The sequence below is a fragment of the Hyalella azteca genome, unplaced genomic scaffold (assembly GCF_000764305.2).
Source record: "Hyalella azteca isolate HAZT.00-mixed unplaced genomic scaffold, Hazt_2.0.2 contig11025, whole genome shotgun sequence".
In the NCBI taxonomy this organism is placed as follows: domain Eukaryota; kingdom Metazoa; phylum Arthropoda; class Malacostraca; order Amphipoda; family Hyalellidae; genus Hyalella; species Hyalella azteca.
In genome coordinates, this window is record NW_025941037.1 from 13,089 (window position 1) to 38,334 (window position 25,246).

Below are 25,246 nucleotides of genomic sequence, written 5' to 3' on the forward strand. Positions count from 1 at the left end.
CTAATGTTAACAGAACACAAGTTCTATTTTATTTCATTCTAAGCAGGATAATTATTATTCAACTTACAAAAGCAGACAATTTTGTAAGTAAGTCAGCACTCCCGACGATATAAAGTTGGAAAATAATTTCGAAATAATAACCACGGATTCAATTTGGTAACGCTCGCCTCAAGAATCGACAGCCGAAATCAGTACACTGTTAGAAAAAACGGTGAAAAAACGGTCCCACTGGCGTTCTAGTGGCCGGTCGCCCCGTGAAAATGAACTGTTTCGCCGTTTTTATCAGATGTTTTACGGATTTCTAGTGTTGAATTATAATAAAAACGGCGACACGGTGTTTCTTTCCACGTGCCGACCGGCCACTGAAACGCCGGTAATACCGTTAACGGTAATTTTTCTAACAGTGTACCACTTCACTACTTCCCAAAATATCCTATTTTTACGAGGGAAAGTTTGGCCAAGACGAAGATAGCGAGGATCTAAAACGTCTGTCATGTCAATAAAATAATTATATAACAATTAAAGACAGGAGGAATGTTGAAATATTTCGAACAGCCCTCGAAATGAGCACACAAATCTCAACCTTATCATACCACTAATAAATGGTAGAATTTTTTAAGTATTAACTCCTAACGAAAAAGGGGAATTTCACGTGCAATTTTTCAGTTTAACTTGTGTATATGTCGGGCAAGATCTATAAGACCTAGAATTGCGTTAATTCTAGGTCTTTGGTAATTAATTTTGCCGATGTTAATTAATCATTTATTTAACATCGGCAAAATGGCTCAACCCACATCAAGGTCGAAATAATTTAGCATGCATTCAAGTTCGCCAGCTCAAGCGGAGCACGCGTACAATTGAGTAGGCATTTTTTTCATTTTAATTACAATTATCACACCAAAAGTCTCGCAAAAAAGTGGTTTTCAAAAGTAGATTTTTGAGAATATTTTGCTGAAATTGCACGTAATGATCCTAATTACCAGATAACCAAAATTTATTGAGTTGATTACACGCTCATTATCACATTAGGGTAAAATATATTTAGTTTTCTTTCTTCAGAGTTCTTAGGGCTCGGAAACTTTTCTGATTAATCCAGTCTATTTTAAACAAAGTGGGAACATGAAATTGTCCTAAATTCTCTAGAATAGCTCTTGGTTTGGGCAAGGAAAATCAAGGTTGCCCATTTCACAATTGAAGAAGTTTTAGATTTACAAACGTAATCTATTTTTCATATCTTCCAATGACGAGAGCTTCATATTATAGAAGGTGGACAAGGAACAAGAGATTAAGTTTCCCATCTCAGCTCTTCTTTGTATTAGTCGGCAACGGCAGACAAGATCTCGTTTGGTATAACAGCAGATGTAGTTCTAGTTGGCCTAGAGTTAACTGATCAAGCTTCTGCAGCAGTACAGTCTAGTTTCAAGATTCCAGAGGCACACTAGATTCGTATTGTTACAGACGCCTGGTTCTAGTTGTCCTAGTTCCTCTAGATTGTTGCAGCAGACGCCTGGTTCCAGTTGTCCTAGTTGCTCTAGGTTGTTGCAGCAGACGCCTGGTTCTAGTTGTCCTAGTTCCTCTAGATTGTTGCAGCAGACGCCTGGTTCTAGTTGTTGCAGCTCACAAGATTGTTACAGCAGACGTCTGGTTCCAGTAGTCCTAGTTCCCGTTTTTGTCCAGTATTCCTAGTTCCAATCTAGGGTTCCAGTAGTTCTAGTTGCTCTAGATAAGTTCTAGTTAGCCTGCCAGCGGAATGCAGCTCGCATAACCCAGTGCTGGGCGAGGCCGGCGTCGCAGGGCTGCAGGATGGGCAGCGTGGGGTCCCGCACCTCAGGCTTCTGCAGGCACCAGCCGCTGTTCAGGTGCTTGATGCCGCCGGTCTGGGGGCGGTGATACGTATTATGCATCTAAATGACACAAAACATGCGTATTACCACTAAAATTACGCTAATTGTGGGGGAAATAAATAATAATTCGGAGGGAAGTAACACCAATTGTGTGGGAAGTGACACTAATTGGGAAGAAAGTGACGCTAATTGCGAGGGAAATAACGCTAATTGTGAGGGAAATGACGATAATTGCGGGGGAAATAACGAGAAAATAGAGGTAATTACGTAATTTTGGAGAGTGAAAATGAAATGGTTATAAATTTAATCATATTCAGAACATTATGCTGACGAATGAGTAGCTTTAAACTTTACTTTATTGAGAAAATTGCGCGACAACATAAAGTTAAGATGTGCAATAGCTTGAAAATAAATGCAATCATAAGTTAAATACGGTAACTTAAATACAAGATGGAAAATCGACGGGTGGGCTCAACGACAAAAGCTATGAAGTAAATAGCGAGAAGGCGGCAATCTTAACGTAGCCTAGAAATAATGTCACATGTGGCTGTCACCGTACCTGCTCATCGTAGTGCCACATCTGGTTGCCACCGTACCTGCTCATCGTAGTGCCACATCTGGTTGCCACCGTACCTGCTCATCGTAGTGCCACATCTGGTTGCCACCCATGCCATGGCAGCGCACGAGCTTCACAGGACCGCTGGGGTTGCTGGCGTCCAAGCAGTTGTCGTCAGACATGATCTGCTGGCGCTTCGTGTACGCGAACACCTGTTAATTATAACTTAATTAGGCATCAAGTGACCGATTAGCGTCCAACACCTCTTAATTATAAACTAATTAAGCATCAAGTGACCGATAACTCTAGTGATAAATATAGATCTGACAATCATAAACTGATTAGGCATCAAGTGATCAATAACCTTTGGCGTCAAATGACAACTTCTTAAAGAAATACTGCATAAACAAATTAGTCAACAACTAATCACGGAATTTAGCTTCAAACGATTACGAACAATGCATATTATGATACTATAAGAACCATCAATCAATTAGACACAAATTGATTGACGACATAGAAGTGGAGAATGACTGAATAAAGACATAAAACATGGCAGTAACTCACCTGGTTGCCACCAAGGCCGTGGCAGTAACTCACCTGGTTGCCACCAAGGCCGTGGCAGTAACTGACACCGAGGTTCTCGCCGCTCTTGTGGCCCAGCGTGTCCAGACAAGACTGGCTCTCGCTGTTGCGGATCTGAAAACCAAGCAATCGTGCGAATGATTTAGTTATCCATTTCAAATATCAAGGTTAAAATGTTATTGATCATGTATAAATAAAATATTAACCCTCAACTATTATTTACTTGAAAGTTTCAAATCTCAAGTATAACTCATGTAATTCAGACCTTACATAAGCCATGCTTTTCATATATCATATTATAGTAGTAGTTGAGGGTCATATGTTTTTTCAAGGCATTACATTCACACAAATAGTTTCAAATAAGGTCGATAACTCGAGTAATCAGTAAATAAAGTTCGATAACTCGAGTAATCAGTAACTAAAGTTCGATAACTCGAGTAATCAGTAACTAAAGTTCGATAACTCGAGTAATCAGTATAACTAAAGTTCGATAACTCGAGTAATCAGCAACTAAAGTTCGATAACTCGAGTAATCAGTAACTTAAGTTCGATAACTCGAGTAATCAGTAACTAAAGTTCGATAACTCGAGTAATCAGTAACTAAAGTTCGATAACCCGAGTAATCAGTAACTAAGCCATGAAAATAAATAAAAGAAAGCCATGCCAGTCACCTCGCCCAGATAGTAGTAGTCTAGGGGCATCTGACTCTCAGGGTATTACATTCACACTAATTATTTCAAATAATAACGATAACTCGTGTTATCGGTAATTAATCCATCAAAATAACTTAAAAGTAAGCCATGCCCTTCATATCACCTCGCCCAGATAGTAGTAGTCTAGGGGCATCTGACTCTCAGGATAGATGTTCTCCAGGTACCAACGGAAGCTCTTGCAGTTGAGGTCTTTACGCAGCTTCTTGCGGGCGCTTACGTCGCCATAGTCGACGCTGCGGGCGCCTGAGCGTGGTAAGTGAGATGGGTGACTAGCTTATTTTAGTGAAGGATTCTACACTGTTAGTGTGAAGGATTCTAGTGAAGGATTCCCTTAGTGAAGGATTCTACACTGAAAAATTACAGTTAACGGTATTACCGGCGTTTCAGTGGCCGGTCGGCACGTGAAAAGAAACACCGTGTCGCCGTTTTTATTCTAATTCAACACTAGAAATCCGTAAAACATCTGATAAAAACGGCGAAACTGTTTATTTTCACGGGGCGACCGGCCACTAGAATGCCAGTGGGACCGTTTTTTTCACCGTTTTTTCTAACAGTGTACTTACATTTGTTATTACTAAATTTTGATGGTAATAATTGTGCTTTCATTTGAGTTTAAGGATTTTAGTAACCTTTGTTTCAATAACTGTTTTTATAATTTTCATTATAATACTAATTGTTTTCAATTATGTAACAGCTGAATTCGCAAAATATTAATAATTACTTCAATTTGGTAATTACAAAAGAAGAAGTTTTAGGAACTCCACGAAAGAATTCTGGCAATCGAAATAAATATATTAAAAATACTTACAACTGAAGTAAACGCAATGATTATTATATACAAAATTCATGCACAGAGAACTCATGACAGAATAGCAGTAGTACTCAATAAAGAAGAGAAGGACAAGATTTGAACGCAAAATCCCACTCAAAGCGATTAGTGTACAACATTAACCACCGTAAACTGTAAGTTATATCGAGCAATCCGTTAGGTTAATTCAGTTGTTATCAAACTCGGGTTATTGGTTACTATGCTACTGAGTTACTAGAATCATTCGTGGCTTTTTAATAACACACGAAGTATATACATTATAAAGATACCCAAGCGTCCTCAACTGGAGATCACCCTTACCGAAAGTAGCAATCATAAACACTTGGAACACTAGTAATGGACTCGAGATCACCCTTACCGAAAGTATCAATATTAAACACTTTTAACTAATACAGGAAGGAGGAGGTGCAGCACGCAACGCACACTGCACTGGACTAATCAATTCACGGTGGTCCAAGTCACCAATTTAGAGGAAATAAAATTATGGGAAAACTTATCCACTCATGGACTGGGGGGTAACGATAGGCACGACTGATTTAATGCTATGATATAGTACAGCCAATCATCAACAATATGAATTGATTTGATAAATCTATAAAAGAACTCTTTCCAGTCATCTTAGAGAGAAGATTCTCACCTGGATTCATGCTATAATAGAACTCTTTCCAGTCATCTACAGAGAAGATGCTCACCTGGATTAATGCTATAATAGAACTCTTTCCAGTCATCTAGCCAGACCTCGGCTAGCCTAGCGTTATTCTTATTGACGATGCGACTGGTGCCGCCAGGGAAAGAGTAAGGCGTGCTTTTTCTAAAGACGTGGCCCACGTGGGAGCACGTCGAGATCTCCAGACTGCCACCGCACATCCAGATCTGGCATAGTATAGTACTATAGTATAGTATAGTACTATAGAATACGTAGTATAGTATAGTACACGTGCTCTGCGTGCGAGCACGTCGAGATCTCCAGACTGCCACCGCACATCCAAATCTGACGATGTTAGTCCCAGCGCCAGGTTAGTCATGCAGCTACACTGTTAACCAGCTAACATTTTACGGTGTCAGGCAGCAGAGAGATAAGAGAAGTATCTGTTAAAAATAAGGTTATGGAAACTTGAAACCTGAAGGCGTTGTCTAATAAAGATATGAATAACTAGAGAGACTGCGAAGGGATTTAATGAAATTTTCATCAATTAAATTAAATTGTTCCCAAGGAAAATCGTAGTCGTACAGCAGCACACCGAGCAAACTGCGTTGAAATTATACATCATGGTTAGAATAAGAGAGCCGTGCAACTGAACGCAACATCGCTGCGTCACGCATGGTTATGAGAGTATAAGTACAATGTCATTAAATGATATAAATGAAAACAATGAAGCCACTCGAAAACCGGATTTACAAAACACTTTTTGGATTAGAGAAGTTAATGCACACTTCAGCATGAATAAAAACAAAATGAATGAGAGAATTCAGCAACAACCAGCCCATTTGTTTACACCCTAGATACCTAGCAATTTTGAAACAATTCAGGTATAAAGCAGTTACATACATAGAGCTCAAGTTAACGTATTACAATTATACACCGCTTTCGGTTCTAATCACTATAAAATGATCCGCATTCTTCCATATGATGACAGTTAACCAAATATAAAAATTGAATCGGCTGGAATCACTTAAGCTATAGACTTATGTTTTCCTTAGTATCACTGAGAGAAATGAGTTGGTTTGGATAACCCACTTAGACGAGTCAGCCGCGTCCAAAAAGCGATGCACTTTTTTCGACTCACTTACCCCATTTATGAGTCGTACTGACCTATTACAGGCCCTTTAAATCTCTGTTATGACTCACTTGTGGCCTTAAATCGCTCGGGCACCCAGATGATCGCTGCTACGTATCCGTGCTACGGGTGACGTCAAATGCGATGTAGCGCCACAAGTGAGTCATGCCTGGCATTTAAAGGGCCAGTGATAGGTCTACATGACTCATAAATGAGGCAAGTGAGTCAAAAAGTGCATCACTATTTGGACGCAGCTGACTCGTGTAAGTGTTTCATCCAGACAACAGCAAAGTTTATTATTTTGCACAGTCTTAAATTGCACTACTATGGCGTTATGAAATTGATATACACGAAATTATTAGTTAGAGTCTGTCATTGCCATTAAACATACGTATGCTAGGTTATCTAGGTTATATACGAGTAGTACAAGTCTACTTTTGTTGGTTCAAACTCCGATTCCAGAGCTAGATCACTCCATTTACTCTGAGCATGCCCTACACACAAGGTTTAGAACGTTAACGTCGCTTTCAAATGTTTCAGTAAGAAGTGAAAGTTAACAAGAGTCAATAATCAAAATAACGGAAATTTAGTTTTGAATTTAAGCAATGTTAGTAAGCCGGCAAAACCACGAGATGAATAGTTAATTCTTCACAGCTTTCTAGATGGTCCGTTTTGGCCCAAATAGGATCAGAAGCTGGACATCAATACAATGGATTAATAGATGGTTTAGATACTAAGCTACTAAGTCAGAAGCAGCAGCCCCGAAGTCCCAAACCTCTTCAATAATCTCCAATTAAATTATTACAAATTATTTACTTAATATCTAAGTCCAGATTCCATATAACGATGTTTTTCACCAGTAATTAGATAACTGAATACAGAGGCAACCAGGATAATTGAACCAGCAATAGAAGACGCAATCCAATCTACCCCACAATTCTTCGACATTACCGCAACATTTTCCAGCGTAAAAACCGACTAGTATAGAATGTCTAACATTTCTAGGAGAATTTCCAAGAAGTATATTGGCACCATACGCTCACATGCTGTTATCTCAACCATAGCAGTTAGATCAGCACACGAATACCCTCGACATCATTCCTTTAAGCAGCACTTGAACTTATATACACTATATTATTGTGTATAAAGAATATGTTCTATTTTGAAAGCTCTTGAAACGCTAATGAGTAAATTTACTTAAATAAGTTCGATGTTAAAACGAAGTCGCGAACGTGAGCAAATGAAGCTTCAAGTCATGCATGGTTGAAGAAATCAACTGCTGCTTATACCGTTACGACCGCCAAGCCATCAAGACACCCTAACTAATCCCTCGTGTTAGGCATGAAAGTTTTTTGAGAAAATTGAATACTATTTACTGGAGTAAATAGTTAATAATGGCTTTCTGGAGTGCAAGTTCTGATTTCAATTACTATCATGAACTTCAACGTTGAAAATGAAGGATTGAATAGCAGAGAAAAATAGATTGATCTAAGTATATCTTTCAAAGTCAATAAGATTGCAAGTTATGGCCTATTTGATGAATTTAAATGGAGTTAAATACAGAAATGACCAAACAGTACACTGCAAAAAACCATTACAGAACCACGAGACTAGACGCAGAGCCGCTCGCTACCTGCGTTCATCTCAAAGAAAAAATCCTTCCACTCGTCCATCCAAACGTGCGCCACGCGCGCCGAGTTCTTCATGACGATGTTGACAACACCGCCAGGGAACGTGTACGGTGACTTATCTCTGAACACGTGCCCTACGTGTGAGCACGGCACGATCTCCAGACTGCCACCACACTGCCAGATCTGGCATAGTATAGTACTATAGTATAGTAGTGCGAGCACGGCACGATCTCCAGACTGCCACCACACTGCCAGATCTGGCCGCGGCGTATCAAGCTTATGTCAGTAATTAATACCTAACAATACATTTTATTAACAAGCTTAGGTCAGTACGTAAGTTTTGAGTTTATATAGTACCCTTTGTGGTCAGTACATAATTGTGTATAATACGCTAACATTTGCGCTAAGTAATTATGTGTATAATACGCTATGTAACATTTTTAACAATAGTTTAGCAAAACGATCAGTTGAATTGATTGCATTTGTCCGCTGAAATTAATTTTATTACAGATTATGCAATTTAACTCGTACTATAACTTAATAATGCTTAAATTATCAATTTCGTGGATCAATTTTGAGGTAAATTCAAGAAGATACTGAAAACAACATTCCGTCACTCCTGTATCGACATCAAAAAATTATATCAATCTCACTCAGTAAAAAATTGGACATCTAGTAACCAGGAAATGCAGCGTAGCGTTCAGCAACAAACTATGTTAACTATTACATAAAATATTTAGGTAATGACAATAGAAGTCATTGAACCCTTTGCAAAAGTAATGAAGATCAGAAAGAAATATAACACGCGAAGGGTTACGCGAGGCCCGCACTCGCAATCACAGTTCCATCATCAACACATCACGGCTGCAACATCATCATATCAAGGCTATGTCAACACATCACGGCTGCAACATCATCATATCAAGGCTATGTCAACACATCACGGCTGCAACATCATCANCATCACATCATGGCTACATCAACACATCACGGCTGCAACATCATCATATCATGGCTACATCAACACATCACGGCTCCAACATCATCACATCATGGCTACATCAACACATCACGGCTCCAACATCAACACATCATGGCTATGTCAACACATTACGGCTCCAACATCATCACATCATGGCTATGTCAACATATTAATCCGAGACGCGTGCTTGAGCGCGGCATTTCCACAGGATCGCGGAATGGAACCTGCCTCATGGAACGGATATCAGTAAATAAATTCAGTTAAATTACGATATTCTAAACTGAAAATCATAATTAGTATGACCACAAAAAAATTTATTTTACACTCTTGAAAAAATACGTACGTGAAAATAATTAAGACACTTTACGCCGTAATCGCAACATCAGGGTAATAACATATGAAAATTGTGAACATTGTTAGTTAGCATTGGATTCTTTTAGAAATTCATTAGAATGTACGAAACGTAATCGAATATTCTGAAGAAAAATAAAAAATCTGACCGCTAATGCGGGCAAAATTAATGTTAATTATTAATAAACTTTGTCACATTGAAGTATTACTGTCACGCAACAAAGCATTGATTTTTCATGTTTAAAACACTCAGAAAAAATTACACATACACTGACCATGAATATTTTGCGTGCCATCTTCTCGTATCTGAAGGAAAAACAGCAATAAAATATGTAGTGTTAAAGAAATAATTTGCGTGCCACCTTCTCGTATCTGAAGGAAAAACAGCAATAAAACATGTTGTGTTAAAGAGGCAGCGAACCACTGCTGAGGAACTGTAGAGACACTGGTTCATTAGATTTATTATATTAAATTTATTATAACCCGAGATAAAAAATTAATACATAAACAACTACGGAGCGTAGAAACGTGGGCATATAAACGAGTTGCTGTAATTATGTGTGGGAATGAACAGTTAGCAAAAATTTCAAGACTCTCAGTAAATATGTGACTAAGGCAATCTATGTACTTAAAGCGATATACAATGAATGGGCAATAAATAATCCCGATAATGACAGAGTGACATAATAAATGAATATCAATTATTCTTTACATAGGTAATAACGGAATATTAGCTATTCTATAACCTAATTATTATTGGCCGCTATTATAGACAGGCTAATAATAAAGTGGCAATATCGAAATCAGATTATTACAGACTGGCTAATAATATGGAGATAATAACAAAATCAAGTTATTACAGAGAGGCTAACAATATCGAGGTAATAACGAAATAAAGTATTACAGACTGGTTAATAATAAAGGGACAATAAGGAAAGCAAGTTAATTACTGACTCTGAAAGACATCTCGAGGTTCTCGCCGCCCCAGATGTCCATGCCCTCGTCGTATTTGCCGATCTTGTTGAAGTAGTCGCGGTCCATGGAGAACAGCCCCCCTGCCATCGTGGGCGTCCTCAGCGGCTGCGTCCTGTCGCCCCCACGGCGCTCCATCTCCCGCTGGGGGACGCGGTACCTGCGGGGGACCAGGGGGTAGAGAGGGGACCAGGGAGTAGAGAGGGGACCAGAGGGTAGAGAGGGGACCAGAGGGTAGAGAGGGGACCAGAGGGTAGAGAGGGGACCAGGGGGTAGAGAGGGGACCAGGGGGTAGAGAGGGGACCAGAGGGTAGAGAGGGTACCAGGGGGTAGAGAGGGGACCAGGGAATTGAGAGGGGACCAGGGAGTTGAGAGGGGACCAGGGAGTAGAGAGGGGACCAGAGGGTAGAGAGGGGACCAGAGGGTAGAGAGGGGACCAGGGAGAGGGTATAAGGATACCAGGGAGAAGGTATAAGGATCCTTAGGGTCCGAGGGAGAGGGTTGAGAGGGCACCAGAGTGAAGGTAGGGAGGGTATCAGGGAGAGAGTAGAGGGGGAAGAAATTCTAAGGGGATACAAAGAAGGTAATAAACCTAGAGCTAAAAATGAGCCTGAAATTGTAATAAGATAAGAACCAGAAGAAGAATGATAAATAGTTCAAGACAAAGTATAAAATAGCAAACGTACACACATTAGTAATCGTGTCTAGTTTTAGTTCAGCAGCTAAATTTGGTTGTGGAGGGTATATTAGATTGTCTTATGACGCACAAATAAAGTTTATGCGCTACGCTGAATTTATGAATGAGACAACTTCAACCCAATGCCGTAGGTTGAAGTCGTCAACTGACCATCTCATGGAGACAACTTCAACACAATGTCGTAGGTTGAAGTCGTCAACGGGACATCTCATGGAGACAACTTCAACCCAATGCCGTAGGTTGAAGTCGTCAACTGACCATCTCATGGAGACAACTTCAACACAATGCTGTAGGTTGAAGTCGTCAACTGACCATCTCATGGAGACAAAATCGTCAACTTGCAATGTGATGGAGACAACTTCAACCCATTTTATCAACTCTCGCTGTTATTTCAACACTCGAACCAACCATCTGAAGTTGAGCTTCCAGTTGAAGCCGCCCCAGGTCATGTCAGACGCGGTCACGTACTCGAAGGTGTCGTCTGATATCACGTCGATTATCGGGCACACCACGCGCGTCCTGTACATACAAAAAATTATTCAGTACTATTATTAATAACTATCAAGACAATTTTTATATAATACAATTGTCAGCACTGATACAAATACAACTGATTTACAATGCAGTAGCTACTGATCATAACTTATATTGTAATCTGATTGCCGTTGAAGATAATTCATTACAACAAAAATTTCCGCAGTTTATATTTATTCGTAGCGTGCGTACCTATTATGAATAGGTATAGCAGAGAAAGAAAATCTATGTGGCGGACATTGGGCATGTAGATGGAATAAAATCGAGCTAGAATATTTCATTCAAAAATAAAAGGAAATATGAAGTTTAAAAGTTTCTTCTAATTCCAATCATTTTCATAAAAAATGGGTATTGAGGCAGATACCACGCTCATAGCCAATAATTTTTATGGTGGCTCCATTAATGCAAATGGTAACACCAGGCCAATTTTCTTAGGATTTTACTATAAACTCAAAGCTGGTTAATAGTATTTACCCTTTCACCCGACCTTTTTCAATAAGACATTCTAAGAATTAGGGTTGAAATGAGCCTCCCTTATTGAAATGAGCTTCAATGTCTCAAAACTCTCCAATTATTAGGCTGTGCCCTGCATGATTCTTATTAACTTCATTTCGCCATTCAATACACGAATATGTACAGGCATGAGACATGTCCACCGCTATCTAGCGGCTGTGCAATAAAAAAGTGCTCATGTATACGGAGCGGCCAATTTCTCGTCGGTAATTGTAGGGTTTAGCTTGAAAACCATCTACTATTGGCTGACAGAGTTATAAACTATCAATTATTTTTGATAATTGATAGTTTGATAGCACCCGTCTTTGATGACTGCAGTAAATTATAGCTATAAACCATATTTCTATAGCCATACACAAGTAATACAAGGTGTCCTCACTTGTCCTCAGCTATCCTAGCCAGCAGAGGCTCAAGCCACCCTTCAGTACACAAGTAATATAAGGTGTCCTCACTTGTCCTCAGCTATCCTAGCCAGCAGAGGCTCAAGCCACCCCTCAGTACACAAGTAATATAAGGTGTCCTCACTTGTCCTCAGCTATCCTAGCCAGCAGAGGCTCAAGCCACCCCTCAGTACACAAGTAATATAAGGTGTCCTCACTTGTCCTCAGCTATCCTAGCCAGCAGAGGCTCAAGCCACCCTTCAGTACACAAGTAATATAAGGTGTCCTCACTTGTCCTCAGCTATCCTAGCCAGCAGAGGCTCGAGCCACCCCTCAGTACACTCGACGTGCGCGTCCAGGAATGTGATGACCTGCCCCTGCGCCTGCGCCGCGCCCAGCAGACGCGCCCTGATCAGACCAGACCGCGTGCCCGTGCGTAGCACCTTCACGGGGACTGGTAGGGTCGCCACGTAGCGGTCTAGCTCAGCCCCCAGGTGGTCTGCACATACAGTAATGTTATTAACATAGGTCTAGCTCAGCCCCCAGGTGGTCTGTACACACAGCAACGTTATTAATATAGGTCTAGCTCAGCCCCCAGGTGGTCTGTACACACAGCAACGTTATTAATAGAGGTCTAGCTCAGCCCCCAAGTGGTCTGCACACACAGCAACGTTACTGGTAATGGGTTTATGTTTGCCGGTCTGAAAACATTGAACAAGTTTCAAATTCACACGAAAGAATGATTAGGATCCAGTTTTAAAATTGACATTTATAAAGTCACGATTAAATTTTTTCTGTACCAGCTTAATGAATCTCATGTAAAAGTTAAGGGGAAAAAAGGGTTGCAAGTGACATTGATGTTTAGCTGCAGCCTTTGCAGGAATTTCTCCCGACAAATAAAGACAGCCACTACATTTTAAGGCTGACTAGTCATAGTGCCTTTACTTTTCTAAATCTTCAACACATCGTCCAAGATAATTTGTGAATCTTACAAGTAAAAATTATAAATTATTCGTCAGAGGCTAGGTCTAATATGAAAACTAAACCAAAACAAAGTTCATGCAATCTTCTTCAAAAGAAACTCGTACTATGCTAAACTGTCAACAAAATCTTGATGTTTTTGAAGTTGCTAAATTTTAGATTAACAATTGAATTATGTACGTAATACAATCCAAATAACAAATGATATTTAAATTTAATAATGAAGTGAATGATAGAATGATGCATGACTTTTCATATATGCCAAACTGTCAACAAAATCTTGAAGTTTTTGAAGTTGCTAAATTTCAGATAAACAATTGTGCTATGTTTATAATAGAATCTAAATAACAAATGATATTTAAATTTAATAACTAAGTGAATCTTAGACATCTCATATACGCATGCCAAACTGTCAACAAAATCTTGATGTTTTTGAAGTTGCTAAATTTTAGATTAACAATTGAATTATGTACGTAATACAATGTAAATAACACATGATATTTATATTAGAATGATGCATGACCTCGCTCAGAAGCATCGTCCACAAGAAGGATCTCCCTGAGCAAGGCTCTGGGATTGAGCTATGTATATAATAGAATCTAAATAACAAATGATATTTAAATTTAATAATGAAGTGAATGCTAGAATGATGCATGACCTCGCTCAGAAGCATCGTCCACAAGGAGTATCTCCCTGAGCAAGGCTCTGGGGGACCTGTTGATGATGGACCACACGGTTGAATTACCTAAGTATATAATACAATCTAAATAACAAATGATATTTAAGTTTAATAAGCAAGTGAATGCTAGATTGATGCATGACCTCGCTCAGAAGCATCGTCCACAAGAAGTATCTCCCTGAGCAAGGCTCTGGGGGACCTGTTGATGATGGACCACACGGTGCGTAGAAGCGTCGACCAAGCCTCGTTGTGGAACACGATCACGATGCTGGTATTGGGCATCAAAGGAGGGTACTGCTTGGTCTTACATCTGCACAAACACATTAAATATCAATAATATGGTATGAAAACTTTTCCGCATCTGTTATGCATCAAAGATATTGTCTAGACATTTATTATCATTAGTTACATATCAAGGATATTATCTTGTCTCGATTTTCATATAATTAGCAACATTTCAATGATATAGTCCTAGATATTCTTATTCTTTAGTTAACATCAAGAAAAGCGTCGATATTCATAATCATTAATGAGTGCCTACATATAATTTTCTGCCAAATACACAACCCAATTAAGAACGCACCTTATTATTCAGTATAGATACGGTAATAAATTAGTCACATACTAGGTACATTACAACCAATAGATAATCTCTCTTTCTTCATTTATTTAAAGTAACAATGCAGCCAAATTGAAGAGAATGGAACTGTACATGACAAGCATAAACAAGAAGATTTTTTTTAACAGAATAAATTTTAATTATTATTAAAGTTATCTGAAATTTTATGCCTTGTAGGTACATATTAAGAAGCAGCTTGGGTATTAATTCACACTCACCCATCTAATCTAACATCTGGAAGTGACCTATTCAAACTAATGGAATCAGATGCAAGTAAATTGAACTGATTGAGCTTGAATTTTTCCTTCATGAGAGCTTCTTGACTCTTGGGTATGGTGACAGGCTTGCCCAGCTCCCCCGGGCTGTTGGGCTGCTCCCCGACCACAGGTCTGGGCACCCAGCGCTGGAGCTGGTCGATGGGGTACGCAAAGTGCCAGCCCTGAGGGAGAAATAAACAACAAAATTAAAAAATTAAAGGATATTTGGTCCTTATTAACTAAAATCATTATGAATCTCACAAGTAAAAGCTTTTTTGATTTGCGAGAACTTTCGATTTGAATTTCAAAAGGTTCCCCTTAGAATATTTTCACTGGGAACCTTACTTTTTTCTATCTCATTGCACTATAATATGCAAAAGTATAACTTTGACTAAATTAAAATAACTGAGGAAGAAGGTAACATAATAATCATAATGGAATCTTGATCCTGTTCATTTATCAGGAATAAATGCATGAAGAAATAAGACATTTAAATAACCTAAATATAGAGAAAACTTATTTCAACTAGAATTATATGCTACTGATGAAGAAGGAAACATAATAATCATTAATAAAGTCTTGATCCTGTTCATTTTTCAGGCATTCATGCATGATGAAATAATAAATTTAAATAGGTAGTCTGAATGTAGAGAAAATTTCTTTTGCAACAAACATGCTAATAGATAGGTAGGTACTGCTTTTTGGGTGCAAGAGTTTACAAATTTCATAGAAGTAATGATACCCAGTTGTGTTTGGTGATCAGTTCTGCCCATTTTAATTTAAAATAATCAATATCAAAGTCAATATTGCATGCATGTGCTCCCAGTAGGCTAGACATTGGCAGCCAGGGACTGCAGTAAATTTTTAGACTATTAAGCCTCATACAACTAATTATACATTTTGGATTAGATCTGCTACAGGTACCTATAAGTACACAACGTAAACCTTCGAAAACAAGTCAATAAAACCTACTATAAAATATCTCAAGAGCTCTAAAAAAGAGAACATTTTACATGTATGTAACAAATTTGCCAACAGAACATCTTCATAAACATGTAAGAAATTCAGTATGAGTTTATAACAATGAGCATGTCTTTTGGGGTGCGGTGCTCACCGCAAGATCATGGGAGCTGTCATCTATGACAGCTCTACCAAGGCTGAACTTTGATGGTAAGTCGTCCACTCTCTCAGCCTCTCCTTCTGCAGCTGCCCGGTCTTTGTTCCTCCTAATAACGTCACCACAGCCCCAGCCTCCAGTTCCTTTAAAACCGAACAGACTTGAGAATTTTTCTTACATTGGGAATACACACTAGCAAACAATTCCTTGATCCGCAAAAAATATTTGCATCTCATTCAAATATAAATTGCAATGTTGCATTTATTTTTTTTCTCAAATTTTTTAAATGAGAAATGCATCCAAAATTTATCAAACAGAAAAATTAGTTTGCCTTGCTCTAGAAAATAATTATAAACTTGTTAACAGAAAGAATCATTTTCTAGATCTATGGAACTGAATGGCAGTGAGACACAAGTTTTGTAATTAAGAAAATTTTTTTTTTAAATAGTTAGATTGATCTTTGCTACTAATGGTGTTGAAGTTGAAAACTATCAACAGAAAGTTTACGGCCAAAAAATTCACTAAACTATCTCGTCAATGCAGTGCCATGAAGCTTACCTGATGAGCAGTCACTGTAGTACATAATGACTGCAACATCCAGCACAAACCACACAAGTGAAGTGATCAGCACAATCTTGCATGTGTGCAGTCGTAGTCTAGAAGTTCTAAACATTGTGTTGGTTGCTTCTACACTTGCAGTTTATAACAGAGAAAGAAGAGACTGGCTTGGAGTCGTAGAGCAGGAGAAGTAAAGAATCAACTCAAAGCTAGATCAGGCAGCAGTTTTTAAATGACACACAAAACCAGAGAACTGGGCAAAGAACTAAGAATATTAAGGTTTGGCGTTCCAATTAGGAACTTAGGCTTTGAAGACAAAAAAATAAAAATCTTTCAGGATTGAGATAGGTACCTATTTATATAAATGTTGATATATTGAATTTAAAGTGATAAATTGGGATCAAAATATAAATATTCAACTACAGAGCTTAATTGATTTAGTCTATGAAATGCTAGAAGTTGACTGCAAAAAAATTTGTTTTGGAATGCTTGATGAAAGACTTTTTGGAGCCAATAATTACAGTACTATAGGAAACAATTTCACTAAGTGAAGGAGAGGAGGAATTGATAAATGTTAAAAAAAACTAAATGGTTAGTTGTCAGTGAAATGAAGAGCAGAATTACTGGTTGGAGATACAAGTCTAATTAAAGCAAAAAAAAAAAGAATTAGAAACAAAACAGGAGTATTAGGAGCATATGTACATGTGTCATTGCAATTTTGAGTCTTTCAGATGAATTAAATGGATTGTAAAACGAAAATGAAATAGTGACAGAAAATAAAATGAAAGTGGGAAAGAACTAATCAGGAACTTGTTAGGAGTGCTTGATTTTTGCATGAGGCACGCAAGAAGTAGATCTTCCCACAACTAAAGTCGAGATTGCTGGCAGCCTCCTACAACCTGAAAAGAAGTGAAAATTTTTCAGTGAAAAATCTATACATAGTAAATTAATTAATCAATTAGCAGAATGCATGATATGATAGTTGCTTTCTTTTTTATAAACCAAATAATTTGTGGAACTATGTATAAAGTCTATCACAGTTAATTAGAGGCAAAGACAGATGATATAAACTTTCTAATTTTGATTGGCAGCCATGGACATTTGATTGACACTTCCTTTTTTTTTCTAAAATCATGGAAATATGGCCATGCCATTTTTTGTTGTGAGCTTTAGTTGATTGTTACTGATTTGTTATTCTTTGCTCCCTGCTTGAAACTTTGGACAGATTTTGTTTACAAAGTTGTGATTGAGTTGGATTAGATAGCATTGCACGACTTGGATTGTTTTGCCATACAGAGTTCATATTATACACTGTGGAGTACTCGAAGGCCCAGGGGTATTAAACTAACCAAAACACATACAGGTACCTACCGTCAACCGGGGCTACTCAGGACGGTTTTGAGTGTTTTTTGTTAATAACTTCTTACCATGATGCATTTCATGAACAAGTTTGGGCTCATTTTATAGCTCTTTGCGAGGGCTATCACATGGCTTCTCAAAAAAATTCCATATGCTATTCGTAAGGTGCCAGAAGCAAAAAAAAGAGTGTCCCAAGTAGCCCCTACTCGGGACACTTGGAATAAAACTTCATTTTAAAACATTTGAAGCATGTATGTAGAGTGTACTCATCCATTGCTAACAGTACCATAAAATGGGGTAACTTAGACTGGCAGGGTAACTTAGACCGCTTTTTGTTTTTTTAACAAAAACCCCCACAACTCAAAAACTATTTGACATAGAAAAATTTTGTCAATGGGCATTGAAGGCCTAATACTGAGGCTACATAACACAATAGAAAGATTTAAAAAGTTTGCAAATCTAATAGGTTAAAAAATTAAAATTGTGACCCACGAAAAAAAAATATTATTTAAAGCCTGTCATAGTACCCCCTCAAATTTTTTCATTTTTTGGTTAAATAACTCCAGGTTTTGATGCATTGTAGTAGAACTCTACTAGTTACATATGCAAATGACAAATTTTAGGAAAGTGTCCTAGTTTGCAAATGGGGGGGGCGCCGCCCCCAAATGGGGTAACTTAGACCACCTAATGTCAGCCCTGATGGGGTAACATAGACCAGCTTGGAAGTTAATATAAAATTACCATATACAGCAATCCCTTGATTAGCACGGTTTTGAATACCGCGGTTTTGATTAACGCGGAAAAAAAATTTGCGACCTACCCTTAATCTACGCGGTGCCAGTTTTGATTAGCGCGACTTTTTTTTCAAGGGGTAACAAAGACCATCACTTTTTTTGAAATTACATAAAGACTATGAGAGGCAGGAGCCAGCAATTTATGGTGAGTGAAGCTAGAGTATAGACCTGTATTTTGCACATTTCAATTCAAGTTTAATTTAGCTAGTAAAAAAATGGCATCATTTATAATAAAAAAAGTGGTCTAAGTTACCCCATTTCACAGTACTCTGAAGTCCTCCTCTTTCATTGTAGATGATGTAGAGGTAGAATAAATGACATTTTCTGTGATTTTTACTTGTTTTTCCTTTATTGATATGATATTACCATAAACATTAATTACCATCAACTGGGGTGACTTCTGACTCCGTTTTTGATTTTGTTTTGCAAACAAAAACGGGGTCGTAAATGCCGGGGTCATAAACGCCAGGGTTGTAAACAAGGTCATAAACGCCAGAGTGACTTTGGCCATCCTTTTTTACCCTGCTTTGGCCATCATTATGAATGCAGGGGAAGGAATACCCCAGTTGAGGGTACCATATTATTGATGGAATATTACTGTATTATTGATGTGATATTACCATATCCATAAACATGCCATTGAGCATTTACAACAGTGGTTCCCAAACTTTTTCAGGCTGGTGCCCCCTTTGGCCCCCTAGTGAATTTTTAGCGCCCCCCACAGACATACGCCACTCTCTTGAAATTTAGTACGCTGAAATTTTAAAAGATGAAGGTTAAACAAAAATGTGTATCTCACAAATAGAACCCCATTTAGTGAACCAATATGTTTTTCAGCTGTTTTAACTGTTTCAGCACTAGAAGCCAAGAACGTTGCGGGCGAATTTATGGCCGGACTCGTGGCCGGTCTTACGACCAATCTCCAAATTCAATTATCAAGAAAATATCTCCCAAACAAATGAACGCAGCTCTATGAAACTTGGAACACGCATTCATCAGAACCTAACGGTGATGTTTAGCTAGTAAATTTTTTTAAATTTCACCTTCATTGGTGAGTTGCGCGTATATTGCGAAACGGGCCAAAATTCGCATTGATCAGAGAATTTCTTCAAACTATTGAACAGATTTTAACGAAATTTTGAATATACATTCCTAACTACCAAGCGGTGATTTTTTAGATTATAATTTTTTTACAATTTTACCTTCGTTTGCGAGTTTTTTTCATTTCACCGTCATTCTTGATTTCACACTTCCTTATATTTGGCCTGTATCGCCGGGTAATTTGTCGCTTAAATTCGCGGCGATCAAGAAATTTCTTTTAAAATACAGAACAGATTTCAACAAAACTTTGTATAAAAATACATAACCTCTCAACAGTGATGTTTAGCTCGTGACAATTTTTCCATTTTGCTTTCATTTGCAAGTTAATAATAATCTGTTCAGTAGTTTGGAAAAAAATTCTTGATTACTGCGAATTTAAGCACTAATTGCTGTTTAAATCACGAATGAACGTGAAATGAAAAAAAAAAACTCGCAAATGAAGGCACAATCGAAAAATTTTTAGTTAGGACTGTAAATTCAAAATTTCGTTCAAATCTGCTCAGTAGTTTGGAAGAAATTACTTGATCACTGTGAATTTCGGCCCGTATTGGCATATAACTATGGCAAAAACAAACGATGGCAAAATTCAAACAATTTTTACAAGCAAAACATTACAGTTAGGTCCTAATGAATACGTGTACCAAGTTTCATCGAGTTAAGTTCATTAGTTTGAGAGATATTCCTTGATCATTGAATTTGGAAATTGGCCGTGAGACCGGCCTCGAGTCCGGCCGTTAATTTTTCCGAGACGTAAACCCAGGAGAGCCAGGTTAAAAAAAACAGAAAAAACCATCGCTGGGAGTCATTTGCTGCACGTGTTGTGTACAAATCGTCTAACAAACGTTCGAACTTCTGACATTGACTTTGGACAGCCGCCCCCCATATCGCCCCCCTACCAACCTCTTCTTCCTTATCGCCCCCCAAAATCTTTCCACCGCCCCTGGGGGCAATATCGCCCACTTTGGGAACCACTGATTTACAACAACCTTGTTCACTGCAAGCTTCATGTCAGCAGCATTATAGCATTTTTTCTGTATCTGTAAGCTTACAGGACGGCTTATAATTTGTGTGATGATAAGTGAACTTTTTTTTGCTCAGCAAGGTAAATGTAAACAATATTCTTTGTTTTTAATCAATTTTTTTCTTAACTGGAGCCTTTGCTAACTGAGATTCTACTGTAAATGTGCTTTCGGAGGTGTCCCGAATAGCCCCGAGTAGCCCTGCCATGCGGAAATGGCCATTTTTTTTAACGAGATAGGACAATTCTGTCAATTACGTTTTCAAGCCAACACCTGGGTGCATCTTTTATGTAAGTAACATTTTTTAATACGGCAAATATTTTTTTTTGCTACAGACCTTAGCAGAAGTAACTTTTCAAAATAGCGTTTTTCACTATTTTTTCAGGAATTTTTTAAAGCTAGTAAATGTAGTATTTTTCATCTTCCTTTATACTACATAGATAGGAAAAATGTTGACGTTTACGCCACTATATTTAGTTTTGCAATATTCCAATTAGTTTTGCTACTATAACAGTTTTACGCCGTGTCAGAGGACTGTCCCGAGTAGCCCCGCCCGTCCCGAGTAGCCCCAGTTGCAGGTAGTATTTTCTAACATCCTTTATACTACATAGATAGGAAAAATGTTGACGTTTTTGCCACTATATTTAGTTTTGCAATATTCCAATTAGTTTTACTACAAAAAACAGTTTTACGCCGTGTCAGAGGACTCTCCCGAGTTAAACCGCCCGTCCCGAGTAGCCCCTGTTGACGGTATCTAGCATTAACCATCATTTATAGAATTTCATTCCAATCCTATCATCCTGGTAGTCTGCTACCCCGGCATAGTGGCAAAGCAGAGAGTTTTTAGACTCTCCTTCAAGTTCATTTTTGAGTTCTATAAGTAGACCAGTAAAGTATGTTAAGTAGGTATCCTGGATACCGGTACCAGCATTATCATACTTAAGAAATTGGTTTAAATCTTGAGTAAATGAGGAAATTAAAAATGAACTGATTCTAAAAAAGCTCTGGTTTGCCACTATTGCTACCCGTGTTATGCGGTGTACCAGTACTGGCTCTGCGCTCCGGCTGTATCGCCAATCCTAGAAATAGAACAGTTACTACAACATTGTAATATGTATTCCAAGCATCAGCATGGGAAACATCTACCTTTAGGGCCGTGACTAGAACTTTTCTCAGTTTTCTGCCATTTATGGAACCAAGAGATTTTTGCCAGATGAATTACCGATTATTTACCTCCTACCTAATTGGTTACAAAAGTGCACAATCGGGCCGCAAGATTGCAGTTGTATAAAAAATTTGGCCCATTTGAGCCGCAAGATTTCAGAGAAAAGTAGAAAAATTCCAATCCGGATTATTCATTATTGTATTCCACAGTCCACACCAGCATGAATTAGTGATGATGATGCCAAAAGTCAAATGGCTTGAAATGGTCTCTTATTGAGAAAAGTCAATAAAAGAAGTAGGTAGCTAGGAATCTTATTGGTATGCTAGGCCTACCACAAGTCTGCATAGGCATTTATCATCAATGCCATTGACTTTGCCACATCAGTTAAGTTGTCAGACTTTACAAGAAATGATCTAGCTATCAGAACAGGTTTTCCTAGTTTGTTTATCAAACCATAATTAGGTACCCAGGACCCTATTAATAATAGTTCCAAACTTCTGACCACTGACCAGTCTGACCAGTAACCACTAACCAAACCAATAGGTACCTACCAAAGGGCAAAGGCTAGGTACCATACAGTTTTCATCGACAAGCAGCAAAATGAGTGAAGTAGCCTACCTATATAGCCTATTTGCATAGGCTAGCTAGTACATTGCTGAATGCTGTCATGCTGACAGCAATACCTAGGGTAAATATAGATATTTTACAGTTTCCAAACCAATTCTGATGTGGATAGTACAAATTTAAAAAAAATAAATAATTTTTCAATTCAATTTCTTTTTCATTTAAAAAAACCATCTCTACTATGAGTCTCCTATCACATTTAACAAAATTATGCTTTCCTTTCTCCTCAAAGAAACGCATTTTAAACATAGTTACATAATAGAAAAAAATGTATAACCTCAGTGACATGATTCAAGCTTAGTGCCACTGACACTGCCACTCTTAGGCACTGCTGGAGCTGGTCATATAGCGATATAGGCTAACTGGATATTTTGATGAGGTAATGAGCTTCGCGGAAGGACGTGTTGGAAGCATCTTCAGAAACGCCACAAGATCATCATAAAACGAAAAAAATGTTTCATGATGAAAATTATCTTATAATAACACATGGATGAAAATTTCACTATGAATCGCAAAAGAATGAGAATTTGCGACGAATGAGGATTTTCCTTTTAAAACAACGCATTTCTCAAACAATTTAACTGAACTAGGGTTCGGCATTTACAGAGTTGCAAATAAAAGTTGACGGCTGCCGGTAAGTATAAGCATTAGCTCGAATTCTGATAACGTTTGTTCAACTCAATCAGGCAAAGACAAAAGAAAAATAAAACACTCTATCGACATTGCATAATTGGCTTCCTAACTTGCACTTGGTATTATTAATCCAACGGTAGTTTCAGTGTTGTACTTTTGAAGCTCTCCAAAATTAATTCTCGTTAGAAAACTTTTAGTATGAAAAGAGAAAATACCAGCATTCATCTTCAAATCTCAACTCAAGTTGCAATGTTCTTTGTCATTTATAGCATTATTCATTTTAATAGGTGATAAAAACACAAAAAAATATGCCCCGCGCCTCTTCTACCAAAAGAAATTGCATACAAGGTTCTCACCTCACATGGTTGTGAGGTGAGATCGATCACAAGATCGATGGTACCTACTGCGTGAGTCAATGACAAAGACAATCACAGGTATTCACAGCCATATGTCAATCAATGAACACAGTGAATGGATTTCAATGTCGTTATTTCGAATAGACAAGACTTAATCCCCGTTAATTTATCCGGATGAATTCGATCAAGTTATCCGGTCAGTGTTATTGCATGATAACACTGTCCCAAAATCTTCAAACATAACTTAAAATCACGAGGTAGCTCGAACATTAAGATCTTCAGGGACCTTTAGAACCGATATCACGAATTGACTTCCTTTAGCTGAGAAGGGCAATAAATTACTATAAATAAATTAATAAATAAATAAAATTATTGGAGCAAAAAGTGCTCTACTTTCACGGCTGCATCGCATATGCAAAATAAACAGAAACAAAATTCTGCACAGGAGAATCGTAATTCATCAGTTTTCCATTAGGGCCACACTACGTGAAGCGCGAACAAAAAATTATAACGTAAAAAAATTAAAGCAGAAACTCGTAAAAGCAGAGTTAAACATACATACAGAAACGAAGGTATCGAAAAGTGTTCTAGAACAAAAAAAAAAAAGTTCGTCACACGCCGTCTTTTGCGTACGTGGTAGATAACAGATTATTCCACAAAAAAGTAATAAAATAAGCGCCCTTTTCTCCGAAAAAAATCTACGCAAAAGCAATGTGGCGTGAAATTATTTATGCCTTGAGGCACGGACGGCGGCTTTGATGTTGCATCAAAATTTAACTTCCCATTGGAATCCATTAATAGACGACTGGAGCTCCTGACAATAATAAATGCTCCTGAACGATAAATTTGGGCGTATTGACACTTAGCGGAATGGCTTCCAGCGCCAAATTTTGAGGGAGCCCGTAAATCTACTTCACAATAACAGCAAAAATACGTTGTTAGTGACGGTGTAGGATTTAGGTGCTTGAGAAACCACGATTAGATTGAATTCATTCAACTGCACTAATAAAAACGTACATAGTTGCCTATACAGTGCATTAATTCACTTTAGCAATAGGTATTTTTAGGTGGAAGGAAGTGATTTTGTTGTTTTTGTCGATCTATCACAAAATATGGTCACTATTGACTTCCATATACGAGAGGCGATAGAAGGAATATTGAATGGCGTATGGCAGTGCTGCCATGATTGCTATTGAGTGAGAACCTCTAGTTTCGGGAAAAACGATCGAAACAAATCAATAGTCGGAAAATGAGTTTAGACACGTCAAGATAATTGTCAAATGTCAATGGCTTTGTAAAGTTAGTAATTTCACTCTACCAGTTCAAAAACAAACAAAAAAAAACTGCAAGACGACTTAGGAAAAAGGCGGTTCTTTTGTTTCTCGTTTTCAAATCGGAGCGCATTTCGTTAAAACCAAAAGAGGAGAGCCTATAGTCTGTGGTGCTTTCGAGCAGCAATCTCTTGAGCGTCGCTAAACTGAAGTTCTACCGAGGCTGTAGCACAATAGCTGAGCCCCAGCAGACCGGCGTCTACTCAAGCCTCACAGACAAAGCCCGCACAATAGGGCCCTGAAATTACTCGACGCAGGCAGGATTAGAAAAGATGCCATTGCGAGACC

The 25,246-nt window shown here is 38.2% G+C and overlaps 1 protein-coding gene across 1 annotated transcript; it reads right to left on the bottom strand.

Annotated features, from left to right (window-relative positions):
* Nucleotides 1-360: 360 nt before the first annotated feature.
* Nucleotides 361-16,929, bottom strand: LOC108672244 (polypeptide N-acetylgalactosaminyltransferase 13). Its single transcript, XM_018159886.2, has 12 exons — nt 16,577-16,929; nt 16,016-16,161; nt 14,863-15,083; nt 14,169-14,335; nt 12,657-12,864; nt 11,347-11,457; nt 10,224-10,401; nt 5,220-5,400; nt 3,802-3,941; nt 3,001-3,099; nt 2,478-2,612; nt 361-1,877 (listed from the first exon to the last, which is right to left on the bottom strand). Exons 1-12 carry the CDS (start codon nt 16,689-16,691, stop codon nt 1,731-1,733), a joined length of 1,848 nt encoding a protein of 615 aa, XP_018015375.1. The 5' UTR covers nt 16,692-16,929; the 3' UTR covers nt 361-1,730.
* Between the last annotated feature and the right edge of the window lie 8,317 nt (nt 16,930-25,246).

Coding starts and splice junctions, on each gene's coding strand:
- LOC108672244 (XM_018159886.2), bottom strand. CDS start 16,691: ATGTTTAGAACTTCTAGACTACGACTGCACACATGCAAGATTGTGCTG. Junction 14,336..14,862: donor CCAGATGTTAGATTAGATGG/GTGAGTGTGAAT, acceptor GTGTTTGTGCAG/ATGTAAGACCAAGCAGTACC. Junction 3,100..3,801: donor ACTACTACTATCTGGGCGAG/GTGATATGAAGG, acceptor CTTGGTTTTCAG/ATCCGCAACAGCGAGAGCCA.